General features: G+C 50.5%; 1 protein-coding gene across 1 annotated transcript; it reads right to left on the bottom strand.

Moving 5' to 3' along the window:
• Window positions 1-1,752: 1,752 nt before the first annotated feature.
• TMEM222 (transmembrane protein 222) lies at window positions 1,753-13,929 on the bottom strand. The gene is made up of 6 exons (XM_044237536.1): window positions 13,722-13,929; window positions 7,101-7,185; window positions 5,860-5,891; window positions 4,236-4,332; window positions 4,021-4,151; window positions 1,753-2,855 (listed from the first exon to the last, which is right to left on the bottom strand). Exons 1-6 carry the CDS (start codon window positions 13,913-13,915, stop codon window positions 2,768-2,770), a joined length of 627 nt encoding a protein of 208 aa, XP_044093471.1. The 5' UTR covers window positions 13,916-13,929; the 3' UTR covers window positions 1,753-2,767.
• Window positions 13,930-21,702: the final 7,773 nt, after the last annotated feature.

Genomic DNA, 21,702 nt, shown 5'->3' with positions numbered 1-21,702 from the left:
TCCCACATCCTTAGAAGCCTACCCAAAGACCCTGCTTCCGTTGGTGCTCCCTAGTCCCCAGCTGCAGGAGTGCTCTCCCCACTTGCCGCTGCCCCTCCCAGGGCTCCCCTGCCTCCAGGCTGTGCACTGGGCTTAGGCGAGAAGGCAGGAGCCTGGAGGCCAACAGGTCTGGCTTAAACTTCTGGCTCTGGTGCCTGGTCCCTGGTGGGCCTGGATCAGTGACAATCTCTATAAGCCTCACTCTCTGCCTTTATAAAACAAAGGCAGTGACAGCAGCCATCCCCTGAGAAGGCTGCAGGGGAGTGTCCCCTGGCTTGCCTCCAGCATGCATTCTCCCTTCTCTATGGTCACGGTAGCCAGCCCTTTGGAAAACAGCCTCTCTCTGCTTTACCCCTTGTGCTCCGGCCACAGCGTGGTTGTGAGTGGGGGCTCTGGAAGTAGGTTAGGCTACTGGACTTGAACATGGGTCCACTCTTCCTACCTCTGTGCCCTTGAGCAAATCACTTTACCTCTCTGTGCTTACTTCATCTATAAAATGGGGATGGTAGCACTGACCTCACTGGGCTGTGGTGAGGATAAATGACACTTTATTATGAGGCCTAGCACACACTAAGACTGAGCCACCTCTTTATATCTTGTTTCCCCAAAGCTAATTTAACGTTCTGCTGGGGTGCACCTGGGTAGCTCAGTTGTTAGGCATCTGCCTTTGGCTGGGGTCATGATCCCAGTGTCCTGGGATGGAGTCCCATGTTGGGCTTCCTGCCCAACAATCTGCTTCTCCCTCTTCCTCTGCCCCTCCCCTCCTCAGCTCCAGCTCTTTCTCTCTCAAATAAATAAATAAAATATTTTTTTAAAAAGTTCTGCTGGGCGGGATCAAGTCTTACTACTTTTGTCTGCCCACTTCGCTGTGGTTGTCCATACTGGTTCCATACTGGAACTTTCTCCCTTCAGCCAACTCTCAGATGAGTCCCTGTTTGCAAAATTGATTTTTGAAAATGGAATTGCTACGAAGGGATGGGGGTGGGGGGCTCTGTCTTGCCCTGGAGAAACTCCAGCTCCAAAGGGTGATAAGCTTATAGGCCCCTCCAGGGCCATGGGGGCCGGCCGCTACAGCTGTCCTCAAGGCTGCCATCAGGATGGACACCAAAGATCCTCGGGATTCAGAGACCAAGTCCTTTGCGAGTTCAACTAAAATGACACATGACATAGAGCAGGGTTAGGAAAGATGTCATCAAGGAAGAGGCTTTGAAGCCAAGTCTTGGAAACGAGGGCCACAATTTCAACAGGTGGAAAGCAAAGGACCAGAAATGAGCAGGTTCTGGCGTCTTGCTGGAGAGCGGGGCCGTGACCTGATCGCTGGGGGTCAGCACCGGGAACCTAGCAATATGACCGATGGATACAGGGCAGAGGCCAGGGGCTCCGGTGATCCTCCTGGCTTATCCCAGACGGTGCAGCCCTGGCTGAGGGGACAGGTCAGGGCGCTGGTCTGCCCAGCCCCACATCCCCGTGCTCTGCCAGTTCTTCCCAACAAGCAGTGTGGGAGGGTTTCATACTCACTTGCCTTGAGAAGGCTCTGGGAGAGTGGATCTGGAAGGGTGGGGAGCTCCCACAGCCTGGGCCTGGGGCAGGAGGTACCTGAGGGAAGTGGACATCCCTGTAAGCTCTGCCTGAGGTAGGCACTGGATGAGGACTCAACCATGGTTTTGTCAGTCAGGGCCCCCACCAGGGAGAAAACAAGGACAAGACACCTTCTGGAGTCAAACTCTTTATTACCCTGCCCAGAGAGCCCCGCGCAAGGAATCCGTGGAGCAGGGGTGAGGGGCAACACATGCCCTTCCCACAACTTGAAGTTAAGGGGAACTGTGGCAGGTGGGAGGAAACAGCTCCCCTCCAGCTCCCTGACGGCACTGGCTGCCCTGATGGCTGGCCCCCAGCATCTCGGACCCATGGGGCCATCACCAGTGCGCCTGTGCAAGGCCCATGCCTGGGGCTGAAGCCAAGCTCCGTTTACATTGCTCTGGTCTACAGAGGGTCACTCAGGGCATGTCAGCATCACTCATCTCCCTGGGCTGGCTGGGGGAGCCCCGACCCCCAACTGCAGGGGGAGATGGACTCACGTGCTGGGAAGCCCAGGGAGAAGAGGAAGCAGGGTCTGCAGGGGCTGGAGGACACCAGGAGATGGGGCACGAACTGCCCCTAGTGCAGCTTCTGGTAGACATCTGACTGGGGGCCCACCCAGTCCTATTAGACCATTCTAGAGACTAGTGGTGAAGGTCCCAGGGCAGCTTAGCTTATGGAAACTTCTCAGTGTACTCCACCCACCCTGGGACCAGAGCCCTGGCAGGCGGCTGCGCTCCAAATCCAGCTCTGGCCCCTGTGTGGCCTTGTCCGGTGGTCCAAACGTGCTTCCCCACCGGGCACTGGGCTGAGGCAGAGGGAGCCCAATGGGCAGTGGCAGGAGTAGCTCTACAGAGGCAAGCTAAGGCCTTTCCAACAGGTGACCAAAGGGGGTACCTCAAGGGCGGGGGTCACAAGTCTGGGAAGGAGGGGACAGGGAGCTTCTCAGTGACCAGTGAGATACAACAAGCAAACATCCCCCGCCCCATGTTCATCTTCAGCCATTGTTCAGTCCATCTGGCCCAGACCACTGGGTCAAAACAAGCAAACCCATCCCTGCCTTTTGGGGTGAGAAGAAAAAATCTGGAACCAAAAGGGGTGGCGACTGCCTCCTCAGGAACCTGGTGGACTCAGGGCCAGGCGGCAGCCATCACCGAAGATTGAAGACGAGGCTGACAGTTAGGATGATGCCCAGGAGGAGGACGAACGGCAGCCAGGTCTTCACGAAGGCCCCCACGCTGACAGGGAGGAGAGACGGGAGTCCGAATGGGAAGGGTCCGAGGAGTGGGGTGTGTTTCATAGAGCCCTGTCCGCCCACCGGCCCAGATGGGGCTGCTGCTGCTAAGGAAGCTCCTGGAACCACTCCCTCACCCCCAGACTTGGTCAGTCAAGGGAACAGGCCCAGCCTGGCTTGATACCGACGATGCAGAGTCACGGGTTCCAGTCCCGGGCAGGGGCTGTTCCAGGTTTCTGGCAGACATCTGACATCACACTGGGCCAGCACGAGAGACGCACCCACCCCCTCTCTGGGCCTCACCGCTCCCTCCACAATGAGCTCTCTCTGGGGAGGTCTTGAGTCTCGGTGTGGAAGCCCTCTAATGAGGCCCTCTGGGAAGCGAGGGGTGGGCGGGAGTCAGCACAGTGCTGTGGCTGGAGCGGAGGGGCTGGGAGTCAGGGCTCTGCCTCAATGTCTGTGTGACTGCGGTTACAGTCTTCTCTGGGGACCGCTAAAGGACTTTCGGAATTAAAAAAAAAAAAAAAAAAAAGACCCCTAAGAGTCTCTTTTTCAGAAGCTCTTAATGATGCATGTGGCTAGCGGGAGGGCTGGAGAGGTGGCCGAGGAGGGGGGGACCAGGCCCATGCTGGCGCCCAGGTGGGTGCATCAGTCAAGCTCTCTGAGTCCCCTTACCTGAAAACTGGAAAAATGCCTTTGACCTTACAGGTTGAGGCTGTGGCTTCAAAGGTCCTCCCCGGCCACCACGGAGGCCACCTGCCCAGAACCCTGCCTCTGATGAGGAAGAGTAGGAAGGGAATCCCGTGGGGTCAGTTACCAGCCCTTCCTGCGAGGGTCTCCATGTTCGCCTGACCTGTGCACGGGGCTCTGAGGGCTCACAGCCTCTCGAGGGGCCACAACCATCAGCTCCATTTTGCCAAGAGCAGCTGCGCTCAGAGAGGCAAGGCAGGTGGCTGAGATCACATGGGTCTGGGGTTGGACCCAGGTGGAGCTGGATTTCAGCACAGTCACCTTCCTCTCCACCAGGAACTCAGCTAGTTACTCTAGAACCTTCATGGCTCCAACCAGCATCTGTTTTGGCCCTGTTGGCTGCAGAACTCCACAAAGGGCCCTGACGGGATCCTCGGGAGACCACGGCCCCAGGGGTAAGCAATGGCTGGACGGCTTACCTGACGTACTTCCCGTACAGCAGGCAGAAGAAGCAGAGTGTCACCATGTTCCAGTTGGTGCTGTTGTTATAGCGCATCAGGTTCAAGGCCAACGCCACATGTGAGTGGCAGTTGTCACAGCAGAGACTGTGCTAGAGACGTGGGAAGGGCTGGGTCAGGCTGGGCAGTGGGGGACCTTCCACCCTGGGTCCTGCTATGGCGAGTGGCCCACCTACCATGCGGTGCTTGTACTCCTCGGAGGCGTCGTGCACGGCTGTGTCCCACGCATTGGGCCCGCTAGCGTACACCTGAGCAGGGTCCAGCTTCCAGTACCTGGGAGGAGAGAGGGGGGCCTGAGCACTGGCTCTCCTCTCTTAACATCACTCAGCCTCTCAAATGTTCCGGACGCCTGCTCTGTGCAGGGTCCAGAGAAGGGGCGGAGGCTGCAGGGGTGAGAAAAGCCCAGGGCAAGAGGCACACAGTGGGCACCTGTCACACAGTGCCATGTGGATGCTGGGGAAGGCGGGGACTAACTCATTTGGGGGGTTGTGAGAGGCTTCTGGGGTGACATCTGCATCGCGTGTGAAGGAACAGTGGTTACCTGTGCCCAGCAGAGGGCGGAGCACGCACAGAGGGAGAGTCACAGACTTAGCGGTTCATACGGGAGTGGGGTGGGGGGGTGGTTATGAGTGGGCACTGCTGGAGGAGTCAGAGGAAGGTGCAGGCTGGGCCATGTGCTGGGGGACTTGAATGTCACCCAGAGTTTATCCATAGCACAAGTTCTCTGCCCCCCCTCCCACATGGGAGACTGGGGTGAGCAGGAGAAGAGCCCGTTCGGCTAAAAGCTCACTGATCTCAAGCTAGGTGCGAGCTGTGCTAACCACGGAGCGCCCAGCGGGGTTCCAGAAGGGAATGCTGGGAGGGCAGGGCGCCCTCTGGCTGCTCCGTGGGGAACGGCTTGGATATGGGGCTGCACAGGGGTTCCTGTCTGGAAATGGGTGCCCAGAAAACGGACCCCGAAAAGCAGCCTGGCACAGACATCCAGCCCAGAGGTCCACGGCCAACATCTCCGCCTGCCTGTGGAAGTCAGCAGCGGGCGGGGAACCAGTGCAGGCTGTTTCGCTGTGCGGGTACCACCTCCTCCCTGGGGCCTGACTTGGCTGGGGCAGCCTCAGACCACAGGGGCTGTTCTCAGCATACCAATGACTAAGACCTTGTCACCAGGCCCACAGCTGAGTGGGCCCCCAAGACAGAAGAAATAAAGGGGTGCCTGGATGGCTCAGTTAACAGAGCATGAGACTTTTGATCTTGGGGGTTGTGAGTTCAAGCCCCATACTGGGTATAGAGATTACTTTAAAAAAAGAAAGAAAGAAAAAGGAAGGAAGGGAGAGAGAGAGGGAGGGAGACAGACCAAAGATTCCAAATACCCAAACATAGCAATAGCTCCCAGAGGGTCTGACTACTTTTATTCTAACCAGAACTTTCCAGCTGAGTTCCAAGCAGTGCCTCCTTTACATCTTAAATGGCTTGTTCACTCCCAAGGGGCAGAAAAATCTAGATTTTGGAATGAGACATCTAGGTGTGAGTCTCAGCTCTGCCACTTCCTGTGTGATCATGACCAGCCCTTTCTCTTTCCTTATCCTTCCAAAGGAGCTGCATACAACCTCACAGAGCTGAGGCAAAGTCTAGATGGTCTGTGGGTAAAAAGGCAGCCAGGACTGGGGCAGATGCTTGGCATGGGTGCTATGCTCTGGTGCTCCCTGGCTCTCCCGGCCCTCATCCCATCCTCAGGGTGCTGATTCCCGCCGCATCCCAGAAGGCCCGGCCCTAGGGCTTCTCACACAGGTGCTCATCACTTACTTGGCAGGCTTCCCGAAGGCCATGTTGTCTTCCTGTGGAAGGACAAGAGCAGAAGTGAGTGGAGAACCTGGCAGACAGACGTGTCCGTGGTGCAAGTGCAGTGACTAAGAAGGTGGTAGGTCAGGGGGGCAGAAACGGAGTCTGGGCCCCACTCAGGCTGGCACAGCATCTAAAGGGCCAGCAGCAGCTTTTCTGGGAGAAGGCCACATCACAGCAGGAGCGCCCAGAGCGCTGCATCCAGAAACCAAAGACTTGGAGTGCCAGCCATGACAGCCCCTCTGTGTGGCTCCCAGGTACTTCTCTCACCCTCTCTGGTCCTCATTTGCTCCAAGTTCTCTGGCCAATCTCTGAGTGATCACAGGGAGGCAGTTTCCTTTGTGGTACAAATGACAACACCCTCTGACCTCCTGACCTGACAACAGGGCCCACATGGGGCTCCTGTGTCTGGCAGCCTGACCGCATCATTCAGAGGAGGCCTGGTGGTTGAGGAGGGGGCTCGAGAGGCTTCCAATGACAGACATGTTTCACCCAAGCCCTGGACCTCCTACATAAGGAGTCAGGGCAGATTCTGGGTTCAGAATCAGGAAGACCCAGCTGACAGAGCAGGTCAAGAGAAACTACCATAAAATATACAAACAAAAGACCTCTGTCATGACATCTATTGACATAAACAAGCTGGTACCATCACGGCTCCTCATTCCAGCCTCTCACGGAGATGAAGCCACACCTCGGCAATAGGCAGCACACTGCCTGCTCCTCTGGAGCTGGCCCCTTGCCCCCACCTCAGGCACATCCCCAGGAAACAGACCTAAGAATATAGCTGGTTTGTTCTAGAAGCCCCACCCCATCTTCTCCATGGCCACACCCAGGGAACCACATCAGCCTCCCCGGTGTCCCCACCTTGTGACTCCCACCTTCTGAAGGTCCAGATGTGGTTCCTGGATGATCTGACTCTCCACTCTTGCCTCTAATCCCTACCCATGTCTTGGTACCCCAGGGGTGGGCTAAGGACTGGGTCAGTTACTTAAGAATCCTTCTGGCCACACTGCCCTCCTGGCCTGTCCTGGAGGTAAGAGAAGGGGGAGAGGGGTCAGACACTGGTGAAGAGCAGAGGGCCAGGGCCAGGACTGTCTGGTATTTGGCATTCTCCTGGGGAGACTGGAAAGCTGCCTCAGGCCAGCCAGGCCAGCCTCCCACTGAAGCCTCAGAACCCACCAGAGTGGGGTAGAATGGGAACTCACCGAGACAAAGTAGGGGCCGGCAAAGTCCCGAATGACTCCCGTGGATGTGCAGATGCCCATGTGGCCGATGATGGGGAAAAACCACCTGTGAAAAAAAGGACAGAAAAGGGGCAAAACTTAGGGGGTCTTCAACTGGTTAGGCAGACGCTGGGGACACTCCACCCAGTGTGAGACTACGTGAATATAACGTTGTAGTGAGTGCCAACTAGGGTGGCCGGCGAGGGCTGCGGAGGCACAGACAAGGGGCGAGGGCAAATGAATAGCACAATGGAACACCACTGCACCCCACAGAATGGCTACCCCCAAAGGATGGTAACATGGGGTGTGGAGAGTGTGTGGAGAGGATGGGGGGCAACGGCAATGGTTTCTACTGCCTTCAAAACTGGCAATTACTCTATGCCTCAGCAAACCCACTTCAGAGTGTACGCCCAGCAGAAACAAATGCTTATGTCCACCAGTGCCAAGAAAATCTATAGCACCTCCGTTCAACATTGCTGGAAACATATGTCAAGGCTCACTGAACCGCACACTTAAAAATGTATGCACTTCACTGTATATACAATACATCCCAATAAAGTTGAATTTTCCTTGAAGTGTTTATCTCAATTCCAGCTAGGTAACACACCGAGCAATACGAGTTTCGGGTGCAGGATTCAGTGATTCATCACTTGCGTGCACCAGCTGGTATCATCACAATTGCGCCGCTTAGTACCAGGCACCTGTTCAACCCCCCCCAATAAAGTTGATTTTAAAAATAACTAGAAATAATCCATATGTCCAACAAGAGTAAAATGAGTAAGTAAATTAGGTAGAGTCATGAAATGAAATAATATGTAACAATGAACAAAGAACACACTTTGGCTACATACAACACACATTCTCTCAGACATTAGGCAGTGAAAGAACCTTCCACAAAAGTTCATGCATAAAACTCCGCTTACATGAACTATAAGAAGAGGTAAAACTAACCTATGGTGCTCAAGGGCAAAAGAGGGATGATTTTTTGGGCAGAATTAACTGGTACAAGGGAGTCTTTAGGGTAGTGGAAATGTTATCTTCACCTGGGTGACATGAAAAAAAAAAATATATATATATACACACACACACACACACACACACAAATTCACTGAGCCATATACTTTAGATTTGTCCGCTTTGCAGTGTATCTCAGCAAAAAGGTTAAAAAATATCTCAGCAAAAAAGTTAAAAAATAGGGGTGCCTGGATGGCTCAGTGGGTTAAAGCCTCTGCCTTCTGCTCAGGTCATGATCTCAGGGTCTTGGGATGGAGCCTGGCGCCTGGCATCGGGCTCTCTGCTCAGCGGAGAGCCTGCTTCTCTCCCTACCCCCACCTGCCTCTTAAAAAACAAAAAAAAAAAAACAAAAAAAACCAGGGGGTTAAAAAATTAAAAAGTGGGCGCCTGGGTGGCTCAGTGGGTTAAGCCGCTGCCTTCGGCTCGGGTCATGATCTCAGGGTCCTGGGATCGAGTCCTACATCGGGCTCTCTGCTCAGCAGGGAGCCTGCTTCCCTCTCTCTCTCTCTGCCTGCCTTTCCATCTACTTGTGATTTCTCTCTGTCAAGTGAATGGATAAAATCTTAAAAAAAAAAAAAAATTAGGGCGCCTGGGTGGCTCAGTGGGTTAAGCCGCTGCCTTCGGCTCAGGTCATGATCTCAGGGTCCTGGGATTAAGTCCCGCATCGGGCTCTCTGCTCAGCAGGGAGCCTGCTTCCTCCTCTCTCTCTCTGCTTGCCTCTCTGCCTACTTGTGATCTCTCTCTATCAAATAAATAAATAAAATCTTTAAAAAAAAAAAATTAAAAAGTGAGGGGGAGGCATTTAAACCAATCTGTGGGGGTGCCTGGGTGGCTCAGTCCTGGGATGGAGTCCTGTGCCGGGCTCCTTGCTCAGTAGGGAGTCTGCTTCTCCTTCTCCTTCTGCCTGCTGCTCCCCCTGCTTGTGCTGTCTCTCTCTCTCTCTCTGTCAAATAAATAAATAAAATCTTAAGGAAAAACAACAACAACAAAACACCAATTTGTGTGTGGGCGGGGAGGGTTTCAGCGATGGCTGCTTAGAGGAAATGAGGAAGTTAACAGTAGGTGGAAGGACATCGATGAGGACAAAAGCACGGTGCATTCCAGGAACTTAAAAGTCCAAATTTTTTAAAAAACCAAAATCTCAGTTGGGCCCCAATATGCAAAATATATAGAAGCCCCTGATCTGTCTGTAGCATGGGAACCAGGGCGCTACAGGGCCTCGGTGCTGAACAGACTGGTCCATTTTAAGGACTCCCGGGGGGAAAAATGATTCATTCCAGGGCCAGTGGCCAGCACTGGTTTCAAAGCTGCACCCTGCTCGGGAAGGGGAGGCAAAACCTGGAGGTGCAGCTCAAGGAAGCGATTATTAGGGGCTGGAGCAATCAGCAAAAACTTCACAGAGGAGGTAACTTTTAACCCTAAGCCGTGAAAGGACAGGATGTCATCAGGCAGAAAGCAGAACTCTGCTTGTGTTTGGAGAAGGTGAGGGGACAAGAGTGGAGGGAAGTGGGTGGCCAGTTCAGAGGCTATTCTGGAATACTGGCAAGAGATGATGGTGATCCCGACTAGAGCACTGGTGGTAAGGTAGTAAGAAGAAGATGGATTCAAAAGATCCTTAAAAGGAACACTGGGCAGTTTTATGACTGATGGGACAGAGGCCTTCCTAGGTCTGCTGCCCGGGGGAATCTGAAAGGATAGTGGGGTCAGAGCGGTCTCTTGAGAACGTAATTCAGGTGCCATCAATCCCTTGCTCCACACTCATTAATGGCTTCCTCTTACACTTAAAATATACTTAAAACTCCTTCCAACAGTTTGGCCCTGCTTATCCCTTGAAATCACCTCAACCCTCTTTCTAGCGACATTGCCTGCTTCTGGTTCCCCAAACACACCACATCTTCCCACCTCAGTGATCTTTTTCATTTGCCTTCATCTGGAACACTCTTCCTCTAGAGCTTCACACAGCTGGCTGCTCTTTGTCATTTAGGCCTCAGCTTTACCTGTCCTCTTGGGAGGTCTTCCCTGACCATGCCTTCAAGAGTAGCCACACAATGGGGCGCCTGGGTGGCTCAGTGGGTTAAGCCTCTGCTTTAGGCTCAGGTCATGATCTCAGGGTCCTGGGATCGAGCCCCACATCAGGCTCTCTGCTCAGCAGGGAGCCTGCTTCCTCCGCTCTTTCTGCCTGCCTTTCTGCCTACTTGTGATCTCTTTCTCTCTCTGTCAAATACATAAATAAGTAAAATCTTAAAAAAAAAAAAAAAAAAAAAGAGTAGCCACACATCACCCCAGGAACCCCAGATCTCATTACTCTGCTTTAATATCTTCATAGTATTAACTACTATTTGGAACTAATCTTGTTAACTTCTATGGTTCTGGTCTTTCCCTACTAGGACGTACACTCCAAGACAGCATGGATTTTCTTATTTATTATAGTCCCCAGAGCAGTACTTAGCATGCAGTTGGAGGTATGAATTCACTGACTGATAAATGATGAATGAATGAATGTCCTGAATTTAAGAGTGGAGTCAGGCTCTGAAGTTGGAGCTGGGCTGCATCTTGACTTTGTTTTGGGGCAAGTTACTCATTCCCAACTTTGTCAGTGAGAGGTGGATAGTAATTATGACCTCAGTGCGGGGCCTACTGTGAGGATTAAACAGGCTCTGCTTGCGGGGCGCCTGGGTGGCTCAGCGGGTTAAGCCGCTGCCTTCGGCTCAGGTCATGATCTCAGGGTCCTGGGATCGAGTCCCGCATCGGGCTCTCTGCTCAGCAGGGAGCCTGCTTCCTCCTCTCTCTCTCTCTGCCTGCCTCTCTGCCTACTTGTGATCTCTCTCTGTCAAATAAATAAATAAAATCTTAAAAAAAAAAAAAAAAAAAAAAAAAACAGGCTCTGCTTGCAAAGTGCCAGACACACTTCCTTGCATTTGGTAGTTGCTCAATATTGTTACCATGAGCTGTTCCATAAACCCTTGCTATCTCATTGGCTGGACCGGCACAGAATAAATTGCTAAAGAGCTACAGTGGCCACAGAATGGGCACCAGAATTATGGGAAAGTAGCTCCTCTGGCTTCTCAGACCCTGATCTCAGAACAACCCCCTACCCTTTGCCTCTGCCCCAGTTCCTTTCATCTGGTTAGGGAGAAGGTCTGGGTTTGACCAGTAACCCACATATCACAGCTATGCCGGAAATCTGTAAAGCCCAGAGACAACAGCAGAGCCCTGAGCCTATGGAGGCCGCAGAGAAGAAACTCTCCAAGTATTAGTTAGTCTGGAAATCCCATGAAGGCAAGCTCCAAAGCTGCTTTGTGGACTGCTGTCTATTCAGACCAAGTACATAACAGACCCTCAATAACTGTTCATGGAACGAAGGAACGGCGGGAGGGAAGGAGTTACTGATTCTGGAGAGCTCTACCTGGTAAGGCAGACTATCTCAGTGGAAAGAGCCCCATGTAGGCTTCTAAGCCTTTATTTCCTCATCTACAAAATGGGGATGACAGTATCTATGTTCGTTAGGTTGACGTAAGGATCAAGGACCAAATGAGATGATGAATATAAGATTTTAGAGTATGTATCCAATCTTAGCTGCTTTTGCTAGCAGCAGGAGCTATTATCTGGCTTTTCATGCAGAATTATCAACACCTCTGAGGGGGTGGACAGAGTTTTGGTTTCAGTTGCCTCCTCTCTGCTCCCCTTTCCAAAGACAGAGGACAGTTCCTTGTGCCACATCTATTCCCAGCTCTGCACCCTAGGTCAGCAATCATCACGATGCACTACGATGGTTCGTTCACCTGTCTTCCCTTCCTGCTGCAGGTTCCACAGAGGGCCTATGGCTTATTTATCTATTGAACACATGCACATAGATGCAAACAGAAATGGGGTGCGAGCTGCTCCTGGCCCAGGTGACTAGGGATTATGGTGCCCCCATTTCATGTTGCTATCAGCTCTCTGAAGAGCAGAGGACTCTATGAATGTTTTTCTGACAACAGGGAAAAACCAGAGATCTTAAAGAAAGAAGACATGTTTCTAGTAAAACCAGTATATTCCTTGACTATCCCTTACAGTTATTCTCATGTAAACATTTTTTTTCTTCGCAGCACTAATCACTATCAGAAGTTCTCTTCCTAGCTTGTTTACCGTCTATCTCCTTTCACCAGGATTTAAATTCCGTGACAGGTGTGCCTAGGTGGCTTAGTGGGTTAAAGCCTCTGCCTTCAGCTCAGGTCATGATCCCAGGGTCCCGGGATCAAGCCCCACATTGGGCTCTCTGCTCAGCGGGGAGCCTGCTTCCTCCCTCGCCCCTGCCTGCTCTCTGCCTACCTGTGAGCTCTGTCAAATAAATAACATCTTAAAAAAAATAAATAAATAAACTCCATGACAGTGAGGATCCTATCTGTTTCATCTGTGACTTTATATTGTTATCACTTAAAACTACTCTGGGCACAAAGGAGTCATTCAACAAATGTGTTACAAGAACACTGAATGAATGAATGAACACACTTTCTTAAAATTTTTATTTTTTAAAGGAATCAGACTTGGATGCTTTTAAACGAATGCATAAGCATTTAAAAACACAAACAATTGAAGTATTTTAACATAATACAAAAATTAAGGTCATTTTTGTATCATCAACATATAAGGCCAAAAAATGGTCCCTTCTCCACAACACTTGGCTGCTTATGATACAGGGAATAAATTTGTCTCATCAGGTGAGGGGAGATAGTAAAAAGAGAGCATGTTGCGGAGTCGAAGACTGAGTTTGGGATGCCTTTGCTCATTGGCTTGTGAAGCTGACCAAGACCTTTAATGGTACAGAGGAAGCTCAGCTTCATCATCTCAGAAATCCCTACCTTAGAAAATGACTGTGAAAGAGCCTGGCCAATTGTCCAGCACTGTGAAGGCTGTTTTTATCAGTTGTCAAGGCTGAAGTAGGAGAGCAAACCAGCTCCCCTGACCCAGGAGCTCCTCCTCCTTAAAAGGCGGCCACACTACAGGAGCACCTGCTCTCTCTCCTGACAAAGGACGAGGCCATGGAAGGAACACTGCTTTGGGAGGTAGATACCCTGGGACCTAAATTCGCTTTGCAAGTGAAATAGTGTGTGATCTCCAGCCTCATCACCTACGAGACAAACGGCTGGACTCCCAGATGTCTGGGGGCTTTTTCAATGTTGACATCTCAGAAGTCAGTGTGGTCTCAGTCACACTCCCACTCCCGCCTCTGGACTCAGTCTAGCCTATAGGAAGTGATCAGCAAGCTTTCGCTCAATGAATGAAGCACTGAATGAATGAAGATGCCTCCTCAGACCCGGTGAGGGGCCCCTCTTCTGCACGCCCACAGGTCCTGCGCTTCCCAGCCACAGAACCTTTCCCGCCGGTCTACGACTGCCCCGCTCCCTCACTAGACCAGGTGTAACGAGGGCGAGGAGGGTGTCCCATCCGTCAGCAGAAATTGGCACCGCGTAGGTGGCGGGGTTCTGGTGATTGGGCGAGGGGTGCGGGCCGGACTCGAGGGAAGGGCTTGCAGCACGTCGAAACCGGAGGCTGGCCCGGGGCCGCCCGACTCTCCCCATCCCTGGGCGGAAGCCGGGAGAGACTCACGTGAGCACCGGGATGGGCGTCCACACCACGCAGTAGGGAAAACGGCTCCGGTCCACGTCCATGGTGCTGCCGCCCGAGCCGCTGAAAGGCTTCTTGTCCGTCTCGGCCGCCGTCGGCACCTCCACTTCCGCCATCCCGGGCGGGGGTGGCGGCGGCGGCAACAGAAGCGGCGAACTCCCTTCCGCTTCCGCCATGCTGCGCGCGCCCCGCTCCGGCCGGCCCCTGCTCTAGCGCCGCTCGCCCGGTGGCGTCACTTCCCGGAGGTGGGGTCCGCCGGCTTCGCCTTCCCCCCGGGAATTGGGGCCGCATCCCTCTGGGCCCGGCCCGCCTGGCCCCCTGCCTCGGCGCCCGTTGGCCCCGCGTGTTTGCGCCCGCGCTGCAGCGCTGAGGAGCGGATGCCTTCAGGCGGCGCGCAGTCTAGCGCGAGAGACCGACCGACAACTTCGTAATTCAGTACGCTGAGGCCTCCCAAGAGGTGTGGTACAGCCGCTGTTTATTGAGCGCTTCCTAGGTGCCAAGCACTTGACATACACTGTTTTTAATCCCCATAGACTGGTTCGACATGCGAATTTAGGTATTTCCCCTAGGTTACATGGAGAAACTGAGGCCCAAGAGGTGAGGTGAGTGGCCAAGACTCAAACCCAAGTCTGCGTTCCTTGTCCTTTTCCATTCTGTGGGCTCTCATGAGGCAGTGGCAGCGGAGAGAGGAAGGTCAGGCAAAATGCTGTGTGGTGTGCGTGTACGCAGGGGAGGCTTGCCGGGAGGTATTTGAGCTGTCTCGATGTTTGCCAGGTGGCACGGGGGTGGGGGTGCAGGGATGCGTGCAGCCGTGCAAAGCAAGAGGCTTTGCAGAGCGCAGTGTGCAGGAGTGTGAATATCACCTTGGTTGGAATAAATCTCAAACCTTAGATGTGCTCCGATCCCTTCATCGAGCAAATGGAGAAACTGAGGCTCGGGGAACATCTATTAATTGTCCGAGATGACACACAACCAATATAAAGCAGGCAGGCTTAAATCTTGGATTCTTTGGATTTTTTGAAGGATGCCAAAGAAAATGGAATCTTTGGGGATAGGAAGGGAAAATATGGGGACAAGAAGAAAGGCAGCAACTAAAAATCAGGCTAGGAGGAGGTAGGGACAAAATCAGAAAAATGGGCGCTATGCCTTTTTAGGAACGTCTTTTTCTTCCATTGAATTACCCTTCCTCCCATAGAAACCCTGCTCTCCTGTTTGTAGCACTTAATATTTTAATGCATTTTGGGAGGTATGTCTGTTATGAAATCTAAGTTCCTTGACTTCCGTAGCTATCGTATAGCTCCTGGTACAGAGCAGATGCCCACTAGATGTTTCTTGATTTAATGATTGAACGGATGTTTTATAAAGGCCTTACAGATATCACAACTGAAAACGATTCTGAGTAGGTTTGTGCCTCTCCTGTGACCCACGTGTCGTGCATTATCTTTGCAGAGCAACACCAGCATCTAGCACAGAGTTTGGCATAGATTAGGTGTGCAGTGTATGTTTGTTGAATGAATAAATTACATTACTTCTTGACTCATCACGATACCTAATCTCTTCCATATCACAGGCTCTAAGGAAGGTCTTTGCCTTAGATATTCCTGCATCATCACTGTCAATCCATAATTCTAGCACAGGGTTGGTGGGTGCCCTTTAGTCATTTATTTTACATATATTGATGAATAAACAACGAAAGTTAAGTCTTTCTTAGGGTCTGCCACAATTTGGTAGTAGTAACACAAGGACCACCTTTATTCTGCCAGCCTTCAGCGGCTTCTCCCTGTACTTAGGATAAAACATAAATATCTAACCCTAGCTTACAAGACCCTGCATCTTGCCTTTTTTCTTGCGCCTTTTTATCAGTTTCTCCTATGTGCCACACTCTTTCATGCCCCCAGGGACTTGGCTTACATTCCTCTGCTGACTGTTCCCCACCCCCTTAAAGTGGCTAACGTCTATTTATCCTTCAAGTCTCAGATTAAATGTGGCTTTCTCCAAGAGTCCTTCCCAATCAAAATCAGAAAGCCCGTTAATCTCCCTTGAGATATCCTCTTCCTTTCCTTCATAGCAAATTTGTAGCTCTGCATTCTTGGATTCCCCCACTAGGCTGGAAACTCCTTGAGAGCAGAGACTATCCTTGTCCTGTTTACTTCTGCAAACGTAGTGCCTAGTAGTGTTGAGTATATATCATCTGCTTAGTATTTGCAAAAACGAATGAATGGCATACCCTTAAAAGCTGGGTATCATATGTTGGGTACACACAGTCCGAGGGCAGGAACCTAGCTCATCACCTGCTACCTCTTGGTGTCCCAAGCTTTTTAAAGGGGCCCGAGGGTGTTGCTGGGCACAGTGCTCAGGAGTAGTGTCTGATCAGAGATTCTTAGCTCCTCGGCCTAGGCAGCTACAGAAGCAGAGGCATGAAGATGGCCAGGTTCCTGGAGAAAGCAGCCAGCTCCTCTGACTTCTCTGGGGCCTCTCCCCCAACCTTCTCCCCCTGCCACCCCTTAGCCTGTCCACACAGCCCCCTCTCATATGCACACATCACCTGGGTTTTCTCACCCAATGTAAAAGCCTCCCTAGCCTGTGCCTTGCCTGCTCGGCTGCTGCCACCTCTATCACCCACAGACAGATGGGAAATCTCCATCAGAGACTAACACTTCCTTCCAGGCTCAGAGGATCACAGCAGGGTCCTGGAAGAAGCTCCTCTGACAGCTCAGGAAAGGATTGATAGGACTCATTGCTACCCCTCCCCTCAACACACACACCGACCTAAAATAGGAATGACCATCTGGATCCACTTACAGGGCTGGCTGGGGGAGGGAAGGATAGGAGAGCCGGAACTGTCAAACTGGGAAATCTTCGAGGGCAAGATGCTGCTTGTTTGAAGGGTGAACTCAGGGCATGTTCTCTTGGTGGGAGTCAGGGCACCCCCTCCATTGGCCCCATCTCTGAGTCCCGCAGGCTCACACACCACCTTCCTCAGACTGTCTCACTCCTCATCCTGGCATTCAAGGCCCCCATGGTCTGGCTCTAAACCCCAGCCTACTTTACAAGCCTCATCTCTCACTGTGCCCCTCGGGATTTGTTCAGAGTTAACCTCGCTGGGCTGTTTGCCCTTCAGAAAATGATTCCTGCACTTCATACCTCATGTCTTTGCTCACACTGTTCCTTTAGTGGAATGCCCTTCCCCTAGTCTCCTATACTACTTTCAAGGTTTCTGGCAAATGTTCCCACTTTGCTCCCAGAGCACGAAGGCTGTGTTTCTACCTATTGAATATTCATGTGTACTTCCATTAGCATTAGCTGTTTACATGTCTGTCTCCCCTGAGGGACTGTGAACTCCTTGAGAAGGGGTCTGAATGGAACTATTGGTCCCTGTAGCCAAGCACAGCACCCGGAAGATAGGAAGTGCTCAGGGAATGTCACCGTTGCTATTTGTTGATCATAGATGGTCTCCTTAACGACTCTGGGGAAGAATCACCTCAATCAATAACCCCGGGCAGCAGGGCTGAGCCAGGGCTGAGCCAGGGGCGGTCACCGCAGCAGGCTGGAGTTGCTGCTGGGCATCATGCAGTGTGTCTGGAGTGTGGAAGGGCAGAGTCCTCTCTTCAGCCTTTTGTTTCTACTTCAGCTGTTCTGTTTCTACTCCACTCATTACCTTCTCTGGCTCCTGGAGATTGGGATTCTCCCCATTAAGCCCTGAACTATCTTCCAGGATGGCTCCAAACCTTTCCATGGTAGGGAGAGGACCATCTGAGAACAGACACTCTGACCCTTTGGACATTAGAGTTTACAAAATGACTTCCTTCTCTGTTCGGTTTTATAGATGGGCAAACTTGCCCAAGATTATCAAAAGCACATCTAGGACCAGAAGCTAAGTCTCCTACTCCCGGTGGGCAGTAAAGCAAGACAGTTAAATATGTGAATTCTGGAGTCAGCCAACAAACCCAATGTTTCCACCTAAGCCCTGTCAGTGGTTGTCCTTTGGAAAGTAACTGAGCCTGTTGCAATCAGTTTCCGCATATCTAAAATGGGAAACCATAATTCACATCTTAGAGAGTTCTTGTAAGGTTTATTTGACCGGCTAGACCTGAACAGTTCCTGGCCCCAAATACACACTCAATGTTAGCTACTGTAGCAGTGAAAACCACACAACTATAGAACTCTTACTTAAAAAGCACTTTGATGCACATAATCTCACTGTGATTTGGGGCCTTTTATAATGTAGTGAAATAACCAGAGCAGGTATCAAAATACCCATTTTATTGATCGGGAATATGAGCCCAGAAAGGTTCAGGAGCTTTTCTGAGGTCTAAGTACCTATTAGACAGAGTTGGGGTTTGGAGCCTTCTTGACCCTGGCTCTCTCTGCTGGTAAACCGTCTTAGGTCTACTGAAGAGTGATAAGGCTGAGACCAGCCTGAGATTCTGTAAATCACAAAACAGGTGCAAACTATAGCCTCATTAGGACCAGGCTAGTTTATATATATAAGAAAGAAATGAGAGCAGGAAGCAGAACAAGATAGAACAATAGAGTAGCGCATGCCTGCCATCATATCCATCAGAATGCTTTCCTCCCACACCACCCTTGTCTGACACAGAGCCTAGCAAATGGTGGGGAACTCCATGGAAGAATGTACAGGGGAGGACTCATGATTCCCAGGGAAATTCAATTTACAGGGACCATGCACAATCCGCATTTCTAGCCCACATCTTCCAGATAATGTGGAGGTTCCAGGAGGTCAGGGATTAGTCTGTTGTTTGCACTTTTATTAAGCCAGGGCTTGGTACAGAGGAAAAGCTCAAAAAGTATCACAACATTTAAATAATAAAATGATTTTTAAACACTTGGACTAGGAATCAGAGATTAGGGATCCAGTCCTGGTTTTGTTTCTGAGGTCCTTGCACAGCCCTTCCCTTTTTCCTGCCCCTCTTTGGAACTCCTTGTCTCTCTTTCAAAAACATGGAATTTAGGGATAGATCAGTGATCCTCAGCTCTGGCCATACTTAGAATGAATCTGGGATGCTTAAAAATAATGGCTGGATGCCTGGGTCTTACCTCAGATCAATTAAAACAATCTCTGGGGTGGGACAGTTTTAGTTTTTAAAGTATACTGGGTGAGGGGCGCCTGGATGGCTCAGTTCGACCCTTGATTTTGGCTCAGGTCATGATCTTAGGGTCATGAGATCAAGCTCCATGGTGGGCCCCATACTGAGCACGGATGGAGGCTGCTTCAGACTCTCTTCCTCCTCCTTTTCTGTGGCACTCCCACCCTCTTGAAAGAAAGAAGAAAAGAATGAAAGAAAGAAAGAGAGAAAGAAAGAAAGAAAGAAAGAAAGAAAGAAAGAAAAGAAAAGAAAAGAAAGAATGAATGAATGAATCCTGGGTGATTCTGATAGCATAGCCAGAGTGGAGAACCTCTGAGCTAGATGGTTTCTCATTGCCCTTTACATTCTGCAGCACATTTCAGCATGTGCTGAAGCAGAGACAGCGGAGCAGGCCTCTAGGGCCACACCTACCCACCACAAACACAGGTGGCCCAATTCTCTCTTTTTAGTAGGCTCCCTGCCCAGTGTGGAGCCCAGCATGGCAGCAGGGGCTTGAACTCATGACCCTACGGTTAAGACTCAGATGCTTGCCAACTGAGCCACCCAGGTTCCCCACAGGGGGGCCAATCCTAATGTCCGTTTTGCTTGCCAGGGTTGGCTCAGTCGGTAGAGCCTGCAACTCTTGATCTTGAGGTTGAGTTCTAGCCCCGCACTGGCTGGGTGTAGAGATTTCTTAAAAATAAAAAAATCTAGGGCGCCTGGGTGGCTCAGTCAGTTAAGTGTCTGCCTTCAGCTCAGGTCATGATCCCAGGGTCCTGGGAGTGAGTCCCCCATCAGGCTCCCTGCTCAGTGGGGAGCCTGCTTCTCCCTCTCCCTCTGCTGTTCTGCCTGCTTGTGCTCTCTTGCTTTGTCAAATAAATAAATAAAATCTTTAAAATATATATATTAAAAAAAACTGTTTTGCTATGCATTCACTGGGCGGGCTTATCTGATCCCACCTCTCTCGTTTTTATCAAAGTTTGGTTTTTTAAAAAATATTTGTCAGAGAAAGAGCGAGAGTGAGCACAAGCAGGGGGTACCGCAGGCAGAGGGAGAAGCAAACTCCTGGCTGAGCAAGAAGCCCAATATGGAACTTGATCCCAGGACCCTAGGATCATGACCTGAGCCGAAGGCAGATGCTTAACCAACTGAGCCACCCACGCATCCCTGACCCAGCCTCTCTTATCAGTAAGGCTGGTGAGAGTTTTGGGTGAGTCACACAAGCAGAAACACATTAAAAATGGAGTACCATGCAACCTTTCTTACTCCAGTTTTGCCTTTTCCACAATGTCATATAGTTGGAATCATACAGCGTGACTTTCAGGCTGGATTTTTTCATAAAGCAATATGCATTTAGGTTTCCCCCATATTTTTGTGGCTTGATAGCTCATTTCTTCTTATCACTGAATAACAGTGTGTCTGTATCACAACTTATCAGTTCACCCTTTGCAGGACTTCCTGGTTGCTTCAAGTTTGGGGAATTACGAAGCTGCAAGAAACATCTGTATACAGGTTTTTGCACAGGTGTAAGTTTTCAACTCATTTGGGTAAATACTAAGAAGAACAATTGCTGGATCCTACAGTAAGACTATATTCAGCTTTGTAAGAAACTGCCAAACTGTCTTTTCAAGTGGCTGTACCATTTCTGCATTCTCACCAGCAATGAGAATTCCTGGTGCTCCACATCGCTGTCAGCGTTTGGTAATGTCAGTTTTTGAAATCCAGCCATCCTAATAGGTATGTAATGAGATTTCACTGTTGATTTAATTTGCAATCCCCTAATAACATAATGCTGAGCATCTTTTTGTATGCTCATTAGTCCCCTGTATATCCTTTTTGGGTGAAGTATCTATTCAGATCTTTTGCCCATTTTAAAATTGGGTTGTCTGTATTCATATTGTTGAATATTTAGAGCTCTTTGTAGATCTTTGTGTGTGTTGGGGTATCTTTTATTTTATATTTATATTTATTTTATATTTATCTGACATGTTTCGCAAATTATTTTCTCAGTCCTTGGTCTGTCTTTTTCATTCTTGTGATAATGACTTCATGGAGAAGTTTTTAATGAAACCCGATTTATCAATTCGCTCATGGACTGTGCTTTAGATGTTTCTAAAAACTCATCACCAAACCCAAGGTGACCCAGATTTTCTCCTATTTATCTTCTAGACTAGAAGTCTCTTTTACATTTGGGTCTATGATCCCTTTTGAGTTAACATTTGTGAATGGTGTACGGGTTTATTTTTAAAAAGATTTAAAATTTTTATTTATTTACTTATTAAAGATTTTATTTATTCATTTGACAGAGATCACAAGTAGGCAGAGAGGCAGGCAGAGAGAGAAGGGGAAGCAGGCTCCCTGCCGAGCAGAGAGCCTGATGTGGGGCTCGATCCCAGGACCCTGGGATCATGACCTGAGCTGAAGGCAGAGGCTTTACCCCACTGAGCCACCCAGGCGCCCCTTATTTATTTATTTAGAAAAGATTTTATTTATTTATTTGACAGAGATCACAAGTAGGTAGAGAGGCAGGCAGAGAGAGAGAGAGGAGGAAGCAGGCTTTCTGCGGAGCAGACAGCCCGATGTGGGGCTCGATCCCAGGACACTGGGATTCTGACCTGAGCCGAAGGCAGAGGCTTTAACCCACTGAGCCACCCAGGCGGCCCAGATTTTAAAAATTTATTGGACAGACAGAGATCACAAGTAGACAGAGAGAGAGGGGGAAGCAGGTTCCCCGCTGAGTAGAGAGCCTGACGTGGAGTTCAATCCCAGAATCCTGGGATCACAACCCGAGCTGAAGGCAGAGGCCTTAACCCACTGAGCCACCCAGGCGCCCTTGGTCTACAGTGTTTAAATCCAACACCACTTATTGAAAAGAC

This window comes from Neovison vison, chromosome 2 (genome assembly GCF_020171115.1).
Source record: "Neovison vison isolate M4711 chromosome 2, ASM_NN_V1, whole genome shotgun sequence".
Taxonomy (NCBI): Eukaryota; Metazoa; Chordata; class Mammalia; order Carnivora; family Mustelidae; genus Neogale; species Neogale vison.
This window is presented reverse-complemented; position numbering and strand designations above follow the sequence as displayed.